The 19777-nt window shown below is 44.0% G+C and overlaps 1 protein-coding gene across 1 annotated transcript in view; it reads right to left on the minus strand.

Moving 5' to 3' along the window:
* Positions 1–884: 884 nt before the first annotated feature.
* The window catches only part of hgfb (hepatocyte growth factor b), a 36563-nt gene continuing 17670 nt past the window's right edge, over positions 885–19777 (minus strand). Inside the window, 12 exon segments of the mRNA XM_061822620.1 lie at positions 885–4337; positions 7339–7481; positions 8508–8531; positions 8534–8613; positions 8707–8856; positions 8931–9005; positions 9148–9253; positions 11000–11029; positions 11747–11877; positions 17215–17308; positions 17778–17905; positions 18802–18967. Of these exon segments, the coding sequence (XP_061678604.1) occupies positions 4167–4337; positions 7339–7481; positions 8508–8531; positions 8534–8613; positions 8707–8856; positions 8931–9005; positions 9148–9253; positions 11000–11029; positions 11747–11877; positions 17215–17308; positions 17778–17905; positions 18802–18967 (1298 nt within the window). The 3' untranslated portion in view covers positions 885–4166.

Consider the following 19777-nt stretch of genomic DNA (forward strand, 5'->3'; position numbering starts at 1 on the left):
AACAGAAGTGTGCGGAATATCCACGCACCCAAAAGTACACAAAGCCAAACAGTCAGAATGGTTAGTTCTGATGTCCCAGGTTCAATCCCGCACCCGCCTGTGTAGAGTTTGCATGTTCTCCCCGTGCCTGTGCGGGTTTCACACTCCGGTTTTCCTCCCACATTCCAAAAACATGCAACATTAATTGGACACTCTAAAAATTGCCCGTAGGTGTGATTGTGGGTGCGACTGTTTGTCTCAATGTGCCCTACGATTGGCTGGCAACCAGTTCAGGGTGTACCCCGCCTCCTGCCCCTTGGCAGCTGGGTTAGGCTCCAGCACTCCCCACGACCCTCGTGAGGATAAGCGGAGAAAATAAGAAAATGAATGGATAGATTTAAATACAACATACACTGAATTCGCCATCTTAATGCTAACACACGATTAACCCCAGTAATGAGCTAGAAAATTAGCATCTAAGTCATGGAAGTAAAAATATCCATCCATCGATTTTCTGTGCCGCTTATCCTCACGAGGGTCAGAGTAGTGCAGGAGCCAAACCCTACTGTCATCAGGCAGGAGGCAGGGAATCAGAATATTCACACACGCACACACACACACACATACATATATATATATATATATATATATATATATATATATATATATATATATATATATATATATATATATATATATAAACTCGTGTGTAAGCCTCAGCATTAGTGGTTGTCGTAGTGTGCTCATAAAGCCAGGGTGTGGTTGTCAAATACTGTACATGCATTTTTGGGGGTGTGTGGGGGGGCTTCAGTATTTATTTAATACAGCATCTCTTCATTTTGACATTTAATATGCAGGTTGCGCATCACACACACACACACACACACACACACACACACACACACACACACACACACACAGATGGGATTAGCATATCAAGGGCTGTTTCACACGCACCTCATTTATTAAAACCGAATAATATTATTTTTTTAAAGGCTAAATTGACTTTATGAAGTGAAAGCATGACGCTAAATGTAAAAAAAAACTCGCACGTGACTAAGGAGGACCTCTTTGTGCTACTATGGCGCCATCTGCAGCAAGGTCAGCATATTGCAGCCGGCACGCAAGTGAATGACGGGAAATTAAATGAGGAACACATTTAATGGTGTGACACGTGATAGAATAATTCAGATAACGTAAAAAAATACAAGAGGATTTTACATTTAGCATATTGGGAAAGCAAGGGTTGGGTTTCATAGTTGATGCGGTTATACGAACAAAAAAAATATATACTGTACAAGGACATAAACATACACAGTGGTTTTGGTTTTGCAAATCAGGGTGGGCAACGGATTTCAGAGATGAAATAGATGTTCAGAACATTCAAAGACATTTTCTCTCATCTTTCATGAAAGTATTTGAAAGTACTTCCGAATTTTCACCACCATCGGATTTAGGCAAACCACATAGAAGAGTTTTAAAGGGCATTTTATAATCATATTTAAGACCTCTTAGTCACGCTTCAGTCTTTTTTCCAGTGAAAATGTTTTTCTCTATTAAAATTAATTCCTGCGAGATATAAAACGACCCATCCCCAAAATTAATGTCATTATTTTTTAAATCATATTACTGTATACATTATTCTTCTTGTACAACTGGACCAGATCACACTTGACTTGCGCTGTGTGACCATAGATTTTACAAAACAGTTTTCCATATCTTGGGACTTTTTCTTTACATTTCTCTCTCTCTCTCTCTCTCTCTTCATATTTCATCCATACTTTCATTTTCTTTGCCGCTTATCCTCACACTAACCCTGGGCACAGAATATTGATTGCAATATCTCAACGTTATCATTTATGATATGATGATTTTAAACTTTAGAAAAGATTTTTTTTTTTTTAATCATGGAAGTTGATGAACATAATTTTCCTTCGCGGGCCTCATAAAATCATGCGGTGCGCCAGATTTGGCCACCGGGCCTTGACTTTGACACCTGTGCTTTAGATATTATGTATACATATCCATCCATCCATTTTCTTTGCCGATTATCCTCACGGGGGTCACAGGGAATGCCAGAGCCTATCCCAGCTGTCAACGAGGAGGAGGCGGGGTACACCCTGAACTGGTCGCCAGCCAATCGCAGGGCGCATAGAGACAAACAGCCGCACTCCCAATCACACCTAGGGGCAATTTATAGTGTCCAATTAAAGTTGCATGTCTTTGTGATGTGGGTGAAAACCGGAATGTCCAGAGAAAAAGACCCACGCAGGCACGGGGAGAACATGGAAACTCCACACAGGCGCGTCCACCATTGAACCCGGGACCTCAGAACTGTGAGGCCAATGCTTTACCCGCTGAATCACCGTGCCTGTTTTATTTTTTTTTAATGCTTATTTAAATTAACCAAAATCAAATTGTCAGTCAATGTAACATTATATAATTTGTCATTTTTTATGACCATTTTTTTTTTCAAATGTAAAAAAAAATTCAGCAGTGCCCATCCCAAATTGCAAAACCTAAAATACAAATGTCATAAAACAGTCTTGGCGCTCCCATCCCAATAAAATTGTCATACACGGTTCAGAACAAAAAGAGAATACACAGTATTGATACATAGACATTAGTCAGTGGCTTTGAATGAATGTGAGGTTTATAGGTGTGTGTGTGTGTATATATATATATATATATATATATATATATATATATATATATATATATACACATTGGACAGAGACTGAACCGAAAGCTACAATGTGACTGAATGTCTGAATTTTCCATTGGACATTCATTCCGCTCCTTTTCTTTCGCCGTAGATCTATAAGACCCAACATAGAGTGCCACAAACACACTCGTTAAATACTATGTACACAAAAAGGAGCGCGTTTGCCCTGCCCTCCGCAGTGTTCCGAGGTTTCAAGTAATGCCAGGAATCCAAAGTACTCGCACCTTTCAGCGCGTTCGCTACAGTACCCGGTGGGGACTCAGCAGGAGTGGCGGCGCCCCGCCATAGCCGGCAGAAGGGGGCGGGGCTATTCCGTCAAAAAGGAAGTTTATGTTGAGTACGGAGTCGTGATTTGAGCGTGCATCAACATTTTATCAACGAAACGGGCCATCCATTTCATCTATTAGGTAACTACGACTGATCCCTCTGAACTCTGCCTAGAAACAAGTGACCAGGAGAAACAACCCAAGCAATTGGTTATTTTTTTTTTGTCTGATTGATAGTTGTTAGAATTTTAAAGAAAAAAAATTGTATGGTGACAAGACTAAAATGATAATGTTTCAAAAACAAAGTTGTAATTGTGCAAGTAAAATATTTTTCTGTAGAATACAAAAAAAAGTCAAGGTATGACGAAAAGACTTTTTTTTTTTTTTTTTTTTTTACTTGCGTAGTAGTTTCCAGTGTTATTTTGTTTTATATTATTATGTATATTAGCAAATTTATTCATCACACTGCAACTTCATTCTCGCAATATTGTGATTTTATTCTGGCAAGATTACATTTGCTTTCTTTTTACGAACGAGCTTTCTTGTAAAATAACTTTTTGACTTTTATCCTCATAAGTTTGTCAGATAATTATCATATTTTCTTGTACCGGGCAGTTCATTCTCAATTTAAAATTACAAATTGATCGTTTTTAATTTCCAACTTTTTCTCACCTGAACAAAATGTTTCTTTTGTATTTTGATTTTATTCTTTTGTTATCATTGTAAGAATTTGAGACCTCAGAGTGAGAAACGCCAACTTTTTACGTTTTAACTGCGACGTTATTTATGTAATAAACTAGCTTTTTTCCCTTGAGCTTTACTTTTTTGTTTATCTTTTCTTTGTGCCGCTATTTTGAAATATTCCATGGCGGCAAAGTTATAAAACTTTCCCCGACTGTCCCGCACAATTTGATGTTGTGATTTGGGCGCCATCTTGTCGCTATTTGCCGCTTTTATTTCCTACTAAACTTTTTTTCTTCTTCTTCTTCTAATGTTAATTACCGTCGTTTGCCGTCAGAGCAAGTGCGTCCTCTGTTCCCGGTGCGTGTAAATCTTCCGTTTGACTTCCCCATCCGCTATTCCGACGCAATCCTCTCCTCCGTGCGCGACCTCCAGAGCCGAGGAGTCCCGCTGAGTCATTTTGCCGGTTCCGACGTCGGCGTGACGCCCCGGTCGCGTGTTTCTTCGGCGCTGAGCTACGGCTCGGAGTAATGCTTGAAGACTTTGTAGATCCACTGGGCGTAGAAGGGCACGTTGATGAAGATGGCGGGCCGGTTGGCGCGGGCGCAGCCTCGGCCGTGGACGCTCACGCCGATGACGACCTTCATTTCGCCGTCCTGACACACCAGAGGGCCGCCGTAATCCCTCTGCGGTGAAGGGACCGATTCATCCGGTGTTACGCAGCATTTCTTGCGCCGAGGCACGTGTTTTACATCAACTATATCTAACAGTAAATCAAAATAATAAATGCATATCAGAATCAGAATCACCTGACGGCGCCAAAGCAATATCGTTGAATGACATTTGGCTTTGGCCTGAACAAAAAAGGTGGCTAATAGTTTTTCATCAAAAATAAACAATTTCGGAAATTGTGCGAGTTCACAGTCGTTGACTTGAGTCAGACTTCAGTTGGCAATTTCAAGGACTTGGGCCCTGCTTGGCTAAAACTTCACAGTTTATCTTCCTGATACCAAAGAATAAGTCATTTATTCTTTAATTGGGAAGACAATCAAGCAATGGATACTGAGACGTATCCCACTAAATATCTGTGGGATTGTGAATGTTAATACAGCTAACTACAGAATTACCAGTTCAGACAAAGTGGCGAGTATGCAAATATTGTCACAGTCTGTCATGTCGTCTTAGCCATGCCTACGTCTGCCAGTCAGCTACACTCATATTTAAGAATTTGTTGATGACTCACTCATTGTCAGATTCTCTGCCTCCGAAAACGAGTTCTGAGACATGAAATTTCCCTCTTCCTGTGGCTTTTTGCCCAACCTTCCTCCTCCTACCACATGACATATGCCTGTTCCTGTGGCTGTTTGCCCAGCCTTCCTCCTCCTACCACATGACATATGCCTGTTCCTGTGGCTGTTTGCCCAGCCTTCCTCCTCTGTCTTCGAGTTCTGAGACATGACATTTGCCTGTTCCTGTGGCTGGTTCAGCCTTCCTCCTCCAACCATGACTTCTGACACGGCATTTAGCTGTTACTGTGGCTGTTTGCGCAGGCTTCATACTCCTACCACATGACATATGCCTGTTCCTGTGGCTTTTTGCCCAACCTTCCTCCTCCTACCACATGACATATGCCTGTTCCTGTGGCTGTTTGCCCAGCCTTCCTCCTCTGTCTTCGAGTTCTGAGACATGACATTTGCCTGTTCCTGTGGCTGGTTCAGCCTTCCTTCTCCAACCATGACTTCTGACACGGCATTTAGCTGTTACTGTGGCTGTTTGCGCAGGCTTCATACTCCTACCACATGACATATGCCTGTTCCTGTGGCTGTTTACCAAGCCTTCATACTCCTACCACATGACATAGGCATGTTCCTGTGGCTGTTTGCCCAGCCTTCCTCCTCTGTCTTCGAGTTCTGAGACAAGACATTTGCCTGTTCCTGTGGCTGGTTCAGCCTTCCTCCTCCAACCATGACTTCTGACACGGCATTTAGCTGTTACTGTGGCTGTTTGCGCAGGCTTCATACTCCTACCACATGACATATGCCTGTTCCTGTGGCTGTTTGCCAAGCCTTCATACTCCTACCACATGACATAGGCATGTTCCTGTGGCTGTTTGCCCAGCCTTCCACCTCTGTCTTCGAGTTCTGAGACAAGACATTTGCCTGTTCCTGTGGCTGGTTCAGCCTTCCTCCTCCAACCATGACTTCTGACACGGCATTTAGCTGTTACTGTGGCTGTTTGCGCAGGCTTCATACTCCTACCACATGACATATGCCTGTTCCTGTGGCTGTTTGCCAAGCCTTCATACTCCTACCACATGACATATGCATGTTCCTGTGGCTGTTTGCCCAGCCTTCCTCCTCTGTCCACGAGTTCTGAGACATGACATTTGCCTGTTCCTGTGGCTGGTTCAGCCTTCCTCCTCCAACCATGACTTCTGACACGACATTTAGCTGTTACTGTGGCTGTTTGCCCAGCCTTCATAATCCTACCACATGACATTTTCCTGTTCTTGTGGCTGTTTGCCCGACGACCACAAGTTCGAGACAAATGACATTTGCCTGTTGCTGTGTGCCCAGCCTTGCCGCTCCTACCATGAGTCCTGCCACATGACATTTGCCTGTTCCTGTGCCTGTTTGCCTAGCTTTCCTCCTCCAACCAAGAGTTCTGACACAACATTTGCCTGTTCCTGTGACTGTTTGCCCAGCCTTCTTCTGACTGTGAGTTCTGACAGATGACATTTACCTCTTCCTGGGGCTGTTTGCCCAGCCTTCCCGCTCCTACCACGAGTTCCGCCACATGACCTTTGCCTGTTCCTGTGGCTGTTTGCCCAGCCTTCATTCTCCTACCACATGAAATTTGCCTGTTCGTGTGCCTGTTTGCCCAGCCTTCCTCGTCCAACCAAGAGTTCTGACACTGCATTTGCCCGTTTGCCCAGCCTTCCTCCTGCGACCGTGAGTTCTGACACATGACATTTGCCTGTTCCTGTGGCTGTTTGCCCAGCACTCATCCTCCTACCACATGACATTTGCCCAGCCTTCTTCCTCCGACCACGACTTCTGCCTCAGCATGTTTCTCTGCCGGTCACAGTCGCTATTAAAATCCTTTCCAACTATTCCTGCGGTTCGGTGTGCTTCGCTTGGATCCGACGCCACGCTTGCCCCGTGTCAAACGCGGCGAGCTCGCGAGATTGCACGACTTGAGTTACTTTATGACTTCCTCAACCCTAGAAATGATTTGACTTCCTTGATTTTCGCCACAGTTTTTTTGGGACTTGCGCGAAAGTTGAAGCTGAGCACTTGATACACGTATGACTTGCACAAAGTGCATGTGACTGACTTTCACTTCTGCATGTCCATGTATGAAAATAGCTAACAACAACAAGGCTCATTTTTTTTTGCCTCTATTGAAAGCAAGCAAAATGTGGTTTTTGTGGTTGCCGGAGATGCGGCGCGACTCTCCAAAAACGCTCGAATCCACAAAAGCTTACGGCTTAGAGTCGCTGATGAAATGGAGCGCAACGCGCAGCTGCTCTACTTTACATCAAACCCCACACGCTAAGTCCACAAATTTGCTCGAGATTTATATCTTTGAAAGCAAAGCGCGGAAGAGAGAGCCAGAAGATTTGCTTCAATTCGCACGGGGAACAATTATTGGCTCCCGGAGCCCGGCATGAAAGGGAAGCTTTACCTCGCACACGCCCTCATTCCTGACGCCTCCTGCGCAGATCTTGCTGTTGCTGATGTGCAGGCTGCCCCTGTGCAGCTCTCTGCACTTGTCGTTGCTCACGATGGGGAGGTCGACGACCTTCAGGACCTCGTCGTGGCCTGTACCTGCCCAAGTGAGAAGTGCAATCTTCATCTTTTTGAGAAATCAATTCAACAACAGAATTTTCTGCTGTACGTTTATTTAGGGTTTTATGTATTATCATGAAATTCTAAATATTTTTAAAAATATACTTTATTACAGTTAATACAATGCAATCAGTAAAATAAAATCCATCCATCCATTTTTCTGAGCGGCTTAGCCTCACAATTGGTTGCCGGCCAATCGCGGGGCCCATCGAGACAAACAGTCGCACTCACAATCACACCTTGGGGCAATTTAGAGTCTATTATTAATGCATGTTTTTGGGATGTGTGAGGAAACCGGAGCAAAGCCACGCAGGCACAAGGAGAACATGCAAACCCCAAAGAGCCGAGGCCGGGATTTGAACCTCGATCCTCAGAACTGTCAGGCCAATGCTCTACAACTGCGCCACTGTGCGTAATGAGTAAAACATTTTAAATTATTCATGTAATATTATTGTATTCATTTAAATTGAATATGTTAGAATATCAGTCTGCTTAACAGTGCACATTAGTACTTCTTGGGCAAAAATTGAATTTTAATACATAAATATATTTTATAATAACTGTAATCATAATTTGAATGGTAAAATACTAATACTACCAAATAATTATTATTTGTAATATTTTGCATTCTATTATAATGAACAAAAACTCATTTGTAAATCCTAGTCGGACAATTTTATTAAGCAAAAAGTGGTGTGGAATATGATTATCCTGAGTGAACATTGGAGAATCCTCTGATTCATGCCATTTTTAATGTTTATTATTCATCCATTTATTTAATTATTCATCTGTTTGCTTATTTATTTATTCGCTCTTTATTTTGTCCAGATAAGGGAAGGAAGTATCGACAAAAGATCATAATTTGCAAAGTGTAATTGGCAGAAGGCAGTGGAGTGAAAAAAAAAATCGAAATAAAAGCAAATATGCACAACGCAAACTGTAAAGTGTGATACCAAAATGAGGAAAAAAAAAAAAAAAAAAACATCGTAGAAAATATGGAAGTACCTTTGGTCTCTCCCCATCCGTAATTTTGCAAAGTGTTCCTTCAGGGATGGAGCAGCCGTCCACGGGCAGCTGAATGGTGTGCACGTTGTCTGCCGGCAGGGCGGGCCTGCGCAGATTTAGTGTACAAAAACGCGGGGGAAAAATACACAAATAGCATTTTGCGTTCACGTCCATATCATACACGAGTAGCGCGACTCACTTGGAGAGCCTCAGCATGGCCAAACTGGAACCCTCGGGGCCGCATATCACCCGCGCTATGCGGACTTCCTGTCCGGTGGCCCGATCCAAAGCGCCCACTCCGATGTCGGACACGCCCAGCCACACCCGATACTCGCTCAGGTCAGGAACGCTGAGCGGCGGTGGAATAGTTAAGATTGGTAAAAATGGAAAATAATCCTCAATTAAAAAGTCCGTGGGAAGTACCACGAGGAGAAGCACTGCCGGTCCGTGAGCACCCACTCCTCTCGTATGAGCGAACCCCCGCACCAGTGAGACGACCTGCACAATCAATTTTTCACGCAATCAGATTGATCAGAGGATCAATTCGTGTGTGCGATATTTACAGCGGCGGCGCGGAATATTAACGATAGGCCCTCGACGGGGCGGAAAAGCGCGCGGAATATTAAAAACGCCGCCGTACCCTTTTTGTATGCTGACCATCCAGCTGCCGGCCGACACGTTCAGCGGACTCCCTCCGACGATTCGGGTCCTCTTGTGGACGAAACAGCCCACGGAGGCCAGCTCGCCTGCACGGGTGCACGAAACACACGCGCACAAAGACGTTCCTTACGTTCCAAAATATGTACCGGCTGCGTGGCTTAGGGCGAGGGTTGACGTTCAGAGGCGAGAAAATCGTCCCCTTTAACTCGATCTGCCGCTTTCATAATTTCGTGATGTTAATTTGTCCCATGATCGTGCTTGCTACTCAAAATACTTATTTCCTTGTTGAGAAGACATTAATGTATTAAATTTTTTCCATATTTTTTATTATTATTAAGGAAAATAGCACTGTGTGCAACTTGGCCACTGGGGGCAGTATAATACAACGATGAAGACATAAACAAAGAGGAGTTTCACAACTACTGTAAGCAACTCTGGCGGCACGGTAGATCAGCTGGTAAAGCGTTGGCCTCACAGATCTGAGGACCCGGGTCCGATCCCTGTGTGGAGTTTGCATGTTCTCCCCGTGCCTGCGTGGCTTTTCTCCGGGCACTCCGGTTTCTTCCCACATCTCAAAAACATGCAACATTAATAGGACACTCCAAATTGGGTGCGGCTGTTTGTCTCGATGTGCCCTGTGATTGGCTGGCGACCAGTTAAGGGTGTACCCTGCCTCCTGGCCGTTGAGAGCTGGGACTTCCCGTGACACTTGTGAGGATAAGAAAATGGATGGATGGATGTAAGCAACTCAGTAAACTGCAGTAACAGACATTTTTTCCTCAAGGATGAAGAAAATATGCCAGTGACAGCAGTGGACCAACACATACTATTCCCCATTTTTTGTGGAAATTCCTCCATTTTATTTTAAACGATTTCCCACTTTCGCTTATGTAACGGTATTTTGACATTACGTGTAGATGCACCATTTGTGTTCCAATGTGAATTGCTTAAAGAGTTTGAACACCACAAATATTGATGTGATTTGTTTGTCCCGTCTATGACAGGGGTGTCAAACTCATTTTTGTCGCGGGCCACGTTGTAGTTACGATTTCCCTCAGAGGGCCGTGACGGTGAAACCATAGAAATCCTGAATTTCCTCATCGTATTTACACGTGAAATTTACGAACTCGTTTTGGAATCAAAAAATAAGCGTAATGGTTTTCTCCAACCATTGTTCATGTTTGGTGACACAGAAAGGCTTATAATATCTCAACATTATCATTTATCATATATGACATTGGAAATGTTGGGACATATTTTCACAAGAATCCTGGATTTTGACACCGATGATTTGTCTTCGCGGGCCACATCAAACCATGCGGCGGGGCGGATCTGGCCCCCGGGCCTTGAGTTTGACACCTGTGATCCATGATCTTTTTGCATCGTACGTTCACATTTAGCGAGCGGAAAGCAAAGTTGTGTAGTTCTAAAAACAAAGCGCGTAGTTGTTTTATGCTTTGTTTGACCAATGGGAAGCGGCGACAGCGCGTTTCCGACTGAACGGGTTCATGACCCACGATGAAAATCACACATAAAAAAGAAGCAATCATGTTAATCCATTGAGTCGGGCAATTATTGATGGTTCACACGTGGCATTAATGGGGAATAAAAAGAAACTACAGATTAGAGCCATCTCGGCTCGTCTTTTTTGATGTGTCGCGCTCAGAAGAACGAGCTAGACGTTACGCTAGTGGTGATTCGTTCGCACGCAGCGACGTTAGCGGGCTGCAGGAAATGCACATAAAAAAAAAAAAAAGGACGACCGCATGTCAGGGACGCCGTTAAATCCAAACCGGGCAAAGGCGGAATGATGAGCTGCGTAAGACGCTCACCTGCTGGAACGGTGTTCTGGGAAGCGTCACCTGCACACAGCACGGGAGACAGACAAGGGCTCAGCCAGGATGAACCCATAAAAGCAAGAGACAAAAGACCCCCCCCAAACCTCCAACCCCCCACCCCGAGCGCAAGACGACCACATTTACGGCGGGTCAAATGCCACGACCGATGCTGACCCTCAATTTGTCACGTCCTATTAGCGGGGAGTGCGGCGGACAGGATCCGAGCTGTGTGGATTAATAACTGCAAAATTGGACCAGTTTTTGGTATTCCGTGTTTCTACGTGTGATGACCTTGTTTTTGAAGACACCAAATTGGGGGTGCAAATTCCCCAAAACTGAAGAAAAAAAAAAAAATAGATAACCAATCCACGTGCCGTTGCAGTCGCACATAGTGCAGAAACCAAAAACCGCAAATGGCTTTGTGGACATTTTCTCACGGGTATGTATGAAAGGATTGCTAGGTTTTCTTAATTATTTCATAACTCAGCAAAACATAACGGCACCTTTGCAAGTAGTTGACAGCAGAATATCGATTTCGGCGTCAAAAGAGCGCATCATAACATTCTCATATAACGGGGAAATATACCATTTACCATAGATAAACAGGTTCAGTCGCCAAAACCTGAATTTAATGGTCCTCTAAGATCATTTAATAATTGGCTACGGATACCTCCAATTTTTTTTTTTTTTTTTTGAGCCCTTCTTTTCCCTTGTCTTTTATGTTCCCAACTGTGAACTTACATGGCTTCACATTGCAGTAGTCCCACCGTATGGCAGAGTTGTTGGTGTAACACCACGGTCCGTGCTTGTCTTTGTCGGGATTTCTGCAGTAGTTCCTCTGCAGGCCGGCAACCGTTAGACCTCTCTCACCGCTAAAAACAAAAACAAAACACACAGACTCAATGACAAATGAACTGAACTTGTGAACAAATCAAAATCCATCCATTTTCTGAGCCGCTTATCTCACGAGGGTCACGGGTTACAGGAGACCTGGAGGCTGTCCCGGCTCGCTTCAGGCCAAAGGCAGACTACATCCCGAACCGGGCGCCGGTCAGTCGCAAGGCCGATATCACCATCATCACTGAGCGGGAATCGATACCGCGCTGCCCGCACCAAAGTCAGCTGTGTGTACCAATATACCATCAGTGACTCTACTCAAAATCAATTAATCATATTTCGTTGAAAACAAAATCTCTGGGACAGGTCTTTGAAGAAACCTTGGAAAATAGCCAAAAGGGCAAGAATTCCATGACTTTTCCAGTCATGGTTTCTTAAGGTTTTTTTTGTGGGTCTACTCGTAATATATGTGCCTACTAAATATTATTTTACTTAGTGAAACAATTTGTATGGTTCTGTCCTGGTTCCGGTTATTAGAATTTGGATGTTTTATGGTCAAACTTCGCCACCATGCTCCACCTACAGCCAAGCATACAAACTGAGTTTTTGCTTTTTTACATTGTCCATCTGTCGCGTCTTCTTCTTCTTTCCCTTTCGGCTTGTCCCGTTAGGGGTCGCCACAGCGTGTCATCTTTTCCCATCTGAGCCTATCTGGTGCATCTTCCTCTCTAATTAACACCCGCTGTGCTCATGTCCTCCCTCACAACATCCATCAACCTTTTCATTGGTCTTCCTCTCTCTCGCTCTTTTGCCTGGCAGCTCCATCCACAGACTCTCTCGCCTCTGGACATGTCCAAACCATCTTAAGTCTGCACTCTTGAACCTTGTCTCCAAAGCATCCAACTTCGGCTGTCCCTCTAATGAGCTCATTTGTAATCCTATCCAAACTGTTCACACCAAGCTAGAATCTCAACATCTTCATTTCTGCCACCTCCAGTTCTACTTCCTGTTGTTTCCATCTCTAATCCGTACCGTACATCATGGCCGGCCTCACCACTGTTATATAAACTTTGCCCTTCATCCTAGCGGAGACGCTTCTGTCACATAGAACACCAGACACCTTCCGCCAACTGTTTCACCCCCGCCTGGACCCGTTTCTTCACTTCCTTACCACACTCACCATTGCCCCAAGTATTTGAAGTCGTCCGCCCTCGCCATCTCTTCTCCCCGGAGCGTCACTCTTCCCCCTCCGCCCCTCTCATTCACATTCCTACCTGTCGTGTATCATTCTAATTTGTTGGCAGTCAGATGAGATGTATAGGAGACGGTGGTTTTCGAACGACTTCAGCTCATGAGCAAAAAAAAACAAAAAAAAACAAAAAACAACCTCTTGATCACTTCCAGCTTTCCCAATTAACATGGATATTTGACTTCTCAAGCCGTCAATGGCAGTGAATGTGTTAAACGTCTTTTCGAACCAAATCAGCAGACATCCGTTATGTTTTCGGGCACGGGTTCTCGACACTTTTTGTTAGTCCACTCAAGCAAGACAGGCCTTTCGGTTTCCGAGTGTGGAAAAGTCATCAGAACAGCTGTTTCGCGTGAGAATTGACAAAGAAACGAATCCATTTCAAAAGGGCCTTTATGCTTCAAGCTTGGGTTCTGAGAAGAAAATACGGAATAAAGACGGACTTCCTGGCGATTGAATTTCGAGTAAAAGCTGAACAAATGCATCCAGATAGGATCTGGCTAGCGGAAGTACACAGCTGTGTAGGCTTCTCTGTCCTGCGGGACAAGATAAGGAGGTGATACGAAGAGGAATTACTCACATAAACAGCCACCTACACTCTTTTTAACACGTGACTCCGCCTCGTGCTGAAATTCCTCCACGACCGTAAAGCGAGCTCACAACGGGATGTAACAAACGACCGCTCAGATTGGTTGTATCTGAAATGACGAGCTTAACAGCCAATTCTTCGGGTGACTCCCTAAACCTTGACCCCTGAACCCCTCTGGGCGGGAGCCAGGCGGTGAATCGCGATGGCTTTGAAGCGCTGCCGCAGAGGAGGGGCTTGGGGTCAGAGGTGAGAAGTGAGGAGGATTGCCCCCGTCGGGAGTCATTCTTGTCGGCTTAGGTCGACTTGAGGGGAAGCGTTTTTACAGGTCTTGAGGAGTTCTGAAGATGGTCTAATAAAACAACAAATATACAGCACCGGTAGATCGAGTGAAAATAGGAGCTATCTAAATAAGTAATATGGACTCAAGTATTGGGATAGCAGGCTGGTTAAACCTATAGATATTGAAAATGGGGGGGAAAAAGATAAGATGCAAATTCTGTGCTATGTGATTTATCCGAGGGGGGACGAACTGCGGCTGACTGATTTTGTGTCTTTAAATGGCGCATTTGGTAAGTAAATGCGAACCGTTATTCCTGTCATGTTCCTGCCGGTCCAGACCAGGCTGGGCGGGTCCCAGCACACCGGCGCTGATTAGGAGGCGCACACCTGCGCCTCTTCCTGACTGATATTTACAGGACCTAGGGGATGACTGGTCTTCGCCAGATCGTAGCAACTCGTGCCCCGTTCCTGCACTCCCGTATCTCTGCTCGTAAACCCTTGTGTACCGACCTCCGCCTGTTCTCCAACCGATCCCCGTAAGCCTGACGCCTTTGACACTCCTGCTATCTCAGATCGATCGAAGCGTACCGACCCCTGCCTGCCCGCGGACCTGCTCTCTACGCCCGACGTCCTGACTGCCGCTGCTGCACTTGACTGTCTGCCTGATCCCCGTCCTTGGAACGAATAAACACTTTTCCCAAACTGCCTCTGCGTCTCCGGAGTCCTGCATTTGGGTCCTCCTCTGTCTCGATGGGTCGTGATAATTCCTAAATGCCTGCAGTTACTGTGGAAGGTGGATGCACTGTCAAAATGAGGGGCAATGGGAGAACTGATCATTTCTGCCCAAGCGAAGATTTTAGGGAATGCCTTTCACAAGAATTATCTCGACATTGCATGCAATTTTGGAGCTATTGAATCATCTGTGTGCTAAATTGGAACCAGTCCCAAGAAGGTGCCATGCCGTATAACCGACGGGTCATAGAGTGTGTGATCATGTCTTTTTTACAAGTCAAAGTGTGTTTGTGTTAACCACTAACACTTCCAATTCCAGCACTTCGAATTTAATTTCGCACTTGCAGTTTTCTCCCAAAATCACCATTCAGGGAACATTATTTGGGACCGTAGTAAATCACGCCAATAGACTTAGTGGTAGCTTAGTCCGCGCTTCTGGAAATATTTTCTGAAAGATAATGGAGTGTGTCGTAGTTCATTCAAAATGTGTTTTTCCAGACCCAACTCCTGTGAGCCCGTCTTAATGGACCTTCGTTGAACAAGGTTGGTGTTAATGTGAAGGCTTGTTTATCTGTATGTGGCCTGTCAACTCACTGGCGACCAATCCATGGTGTACACCGCTTCTCGCCCCAAAGTCAGCCAGTTTGTCTGACATCGTAATTATACGATAATGCAAATTTTTTGGGGCATCCTCCTAAACAAAGTATGGAATATTTTTTAAAGTGGTTGGAGATGAATTAGTTCAATTTTTCCAAGATAATACAGAATTGTCATATATTGTGTCAGTGACACATTTAAGACCTCTGAATAGTGCATTTAAGGTTGAAGAAGTATCATTTTTCACAGCAATCAAAAACTTCATTTTTTGGAAAATCAAATATAAGACTTGGTAAGCTACCGCAGAGAACCTGCCAAACCGTTCCCACAAAAGTTGGAAGCGTACGACTGCTCAAGATGAACAAAGAGGATCCAGGGCCAATTCATTTCCAATCCTCTGTCAGAGCCAGGATTCTTCTGTCCTTTTCTTTTTTTCCTGGGTTTCTGCCTTGTCTGACGATCAATGTCAGCTGCTCGATGTCTACATTAGACAAAGATGCTTGGGATAGTCGCAATCGGTTGGCAACCAGTCCGGGGTGTACAGGATCGAGCTCATGCCACTATAGACCTTTTCATTGGGTTTGTAAACATTCTGCACATTCGGGTGGCATAAAGTGATTGACAACTACTGACCTGATAGGATGACTAAAGCCTTTGGGGTTATGTTGTCGGATATACCCTAAAACCAAAATCATCACGGCTAGCTTGGTAGCACGCATCAGCGCGACAACGCGCCATCAATTTTACGATTAAAAGAGTACAACAGAAAAGGCAATCAGGCAATAGGGAATGGTCATCGCACTGGGCTACTACACTATTTGAACTTCTCTCAATGCAAGAGTACTATTCTTTGTACAAGTGTCGAAAAAAAATTAAACTTTGATTATTAACGGCCCTTATTGCAATGTCTTCATGTCGTCGTCGTGTAGGTCATAGTGGAGCAGCTCCAACTACCAGAGACAAATTCCATGTCTGCTTCTGACATACTTAGCGAGTAAAAATGAGTCGTCTTCTTCGGTTTGTCCCATTAGGGGTCGCCACAGCGTGTCATCTCAGATGAACGCATGTTTGTTTGGCACAGTTTTACGCCGGATGCCCTTCCTGACGCAACCCCTCTGCATTTTAGCCGGGTAGAGAAGCTTACAGCACCTGGTACTCCCAGGCGGTTTCCCATCCAAGTATGCCTTTATTACAAAATGACATTATTTTTGTAGTTATTTTTCTGCTGAAACCAACTCATGTTCTCCTCCTAATTTCTAAACAGCGATGCCTCGGTTCTCGACTGCAATCCGTTACAGAAAACGGTTCGAGAAGTGATTTGTTCAAAAACCAAATCGATGTTTCCCATTGCAACGAATGAAAAAAGAAATAATGCGTTCCAAACCTAAAAAATTTGGCTTTTTAAAGCTTTGTTTTTTTTTTGCTTTTCTTAAAAATAAAACTGCATAGTAGAAATACATGTATAGTTTAAATACTTTATATAATAAAATAATTTCAGAAATATATTTATTTTTTACTTAAAATCTATGCTTTAGTAGTACATCATGAACATCTCTGTCTGAATTTCCACCACATTGATTTCAACTTTCAACTTACCTGCTGAAACATAAATTACGACCTTCTGCGACCCTTATGAGAATAAGCAGCTCAGAAAATGTGTGTTCCGTCTCCCTCCTGAGCACTTTACCTAACATGACATCTTTTCGACTGACACTTCACACATTCAAACGACCGTGGCAGAGAGGAAAGCTAAAAAAAAATTGGTAATTTTAGCGATTTGCCATTTTCTAAATCACTCCGTCTTAGTCAAATAACATTTTAGGGTTTGTTTAATTGGAGTGCAGTCCTGGAAGTACGCGTGACGGTACGGTGAAAAGGTCTGCAGAAACAGGATCGATGCTCAGGAAGGATGGCGTGTGGACTGACCTGTTGTTGTGCTCCCCCCAGGGAGAACAGGGCAGATTGGCTCTGGTCCTGGACTGCTCCCCCCGGTATTTCTCTCCAAAGCCTTCGTAGCAGTCTGAATCGAATGCCGAAAAAAAAAAAAGGAATAAGCCCGAGTAGCCTCAGTTATGGATATTAAAGGGGAAATCCCTCACTCCTGGTCAAAACTGTTCCGCGTTAAAGAAAAACATAAATATCTGTAGTATTTTCACATTATGAATATCCCATGGGAGTATTTTTTTTTTTTTTTTTTTTTTTTTTGCTCCTGGCTGTATAGCCCCACATGGCCATTACGTCCACGAGAATCGTACTATATGGCGCTAATCTGTCAACACCATCAAACTTTTGTTTGTGTGAGGCGTGGCGGCGAGGTCTTCCCACACTCCGACGGCGCTCCGCAGGGATGGGGCGAAAATACTTCGAGCGTCTTACTGTGTACGGTTGGCGCTCTGAGCCGCGGCCAAACGCCGGGTAAAGTGCAACTCTTATTGTGAGAAAAAGGAATCCAGCCGCTGCTATTTTGGAGCGCGAGGCCAGTTTCTCACCGGGCTTGTTTTGGGAGCCGCACTGAGGGATGTTGGTGCAGAACATGGTGCGGACTCTTGGGTCCGTCGTGAAGCACCACGGGAATTCCTGGCCATCTGGATTCCGGCAGTAGTTTTCTCTCAAATCCCTGGAAGGCAAAAAAAAAAAAAAGGAAGAGATACGTACAGTAGAAATACAAAGTCGACACAAACCTGGTTGTGCAAATGACAAAAAAATCAGACCAGGATAAATCTTTTTTTTTTTTTTTAATTCCTTCGTTAACGTGGCCCATAAACTGTTTAACTCACCCCCCCAATAAAAAAAAAGACTTTACACGGTTAAACAAGTGTAAAGACTCTTTTATAAGTGAGGTTAATGATTCTGTCTTGCTACTCAGCCTCATTGCCAAGATTTATAAAAATGACGGGAGATTGCAGTCACATGTATGAAATTCCTGCGGCTCCTTCAATGATGCTGCCAGCCTTTTAGTAACCACGTCAACCAGTTTTCTTGTCTTCTCAACAATTTTGGACTGCTGGTAAGGTCACCGCTGTGGCATATTTTCTACACTTGATGATGATGATTGCACTTGTTTTAAAGTTGTGTTTAACGCCTTGGCAATTCCTTTGTAGCCTTTTCCTGACTGACTTGATGTTGAAGAAATTCCACGACTTGTGCAAGAAGGTACGACTACATAAGATGTGACGAAAAGCCTACTAGAACATATGAACTTAATTTTTATATATTAAAAAAAAAAGGCATTTTGAATGTTACCTATTATGAGCCGACTCACATTTTACCTTTGTTGGTTTGGTTGTTTGTGTAATTGTGAACACAGCCACATTCCCTCTCATAATAGGGTGTGCACACTTTTGCAACAACATTATCGCACTTGTATAAGGTATAGCTGAGAAAAGTTTTGGAATTATTCATCTTGGTCTATTTTTTTAAATCACAAAAAAAAAAATTGTGGCATTCGAACATGGGTGTGTAGACTTTTTAAATGGGATGGGAGGGACTGCGATGGACGGACAGATGACTCACTTGCAAGGGTACGCCTGCGGGATGAAGGAGTGATTGTGGGGGTATTGAGCGTCCCACCGTTGGCAGGTGAGCCCCGTGGGGGTCACGTCCACCGTCCCCCTGTACGCTTCTCCCCTGTCCTGGTAGCACTCGCTGGTTTCCACCGCAGTTGTTTTCGGAGGGGTTTCTGCTAAGGCAAAATTTGGCATGATAAAAAAGGGGAACTTTTTTTTTTCATCCACTTTAAACGCAAATCTATTCCCCTATTTCATGTATTATATAATATATTTATTTTAAAATATTTAAAAAATAATGATTCCCAATGGGCTTCATAATGGGAATTTATAATTATTCATTTGCTCTTCTTTTAGTGTTCCCCCCCCCCCATACTTGAGTACCGTAATTCCCGGCCTACAGAGTGCACCTGGTTATAAGCCTCACCCAGTAAAGGAAATACCATTTGGTACATACATACGCCGCTGCGTAAAAGCCGCAAGTGCTCACATTGAAACACGAGATATTTACAAAGAAAGACGGTACACAGAAAGAGTTTAACGCTAGCGCCGCCGCGCTAACAGGACCTGTTAAAAAAAAAAAAAAAAAAAAACATACCGGCAAAAATTACTGAGACATGGCAGTAACACGCTAGCGCAGCGCTAATAGGGCCGGACCGGTAAAAGTCACTTCCTCGGCACATATATTCCCCCGGTCTCACTCTTACCTTTTCCGCTCGAGTGCCGCTTTGCGGCCGTTAGAAAAAAAAAATGCACAAATTAGCCGCATCAATGCATAAAGCGCAGAGTTGAAAGCGTGTGGAAAAACGTCGCGGCTTATAGGCCGGAAATTACTCGTCAATCTGTTTTGCTCTTTTGCATTCTGATTCGTGCTTGTCGATTTTTTTTTTGTTGTTGCCTGTTTGCTTCCCTGCACTTGCCTCCTCCACCTACTATATATATATATAATGATTAAAAAAAAAAAAAAACATTTCATTGTTCCT

Source organism: Syngnathoides biaculeatus, chromosome 6, assembly GCF_019802595.1.
Source record: "Syngnathoides biaculeatus isolate LvHL_M chromosome 6, ASM1980259v1, whole genome shotgun sequence".
Lineage (NCBI taxonomy): Eukaryota > Metazoa > Chordata > Actinopteri > Syngnathiformes > Syngnathidae > Syngnathoides > Syngnathoides biaculeatus.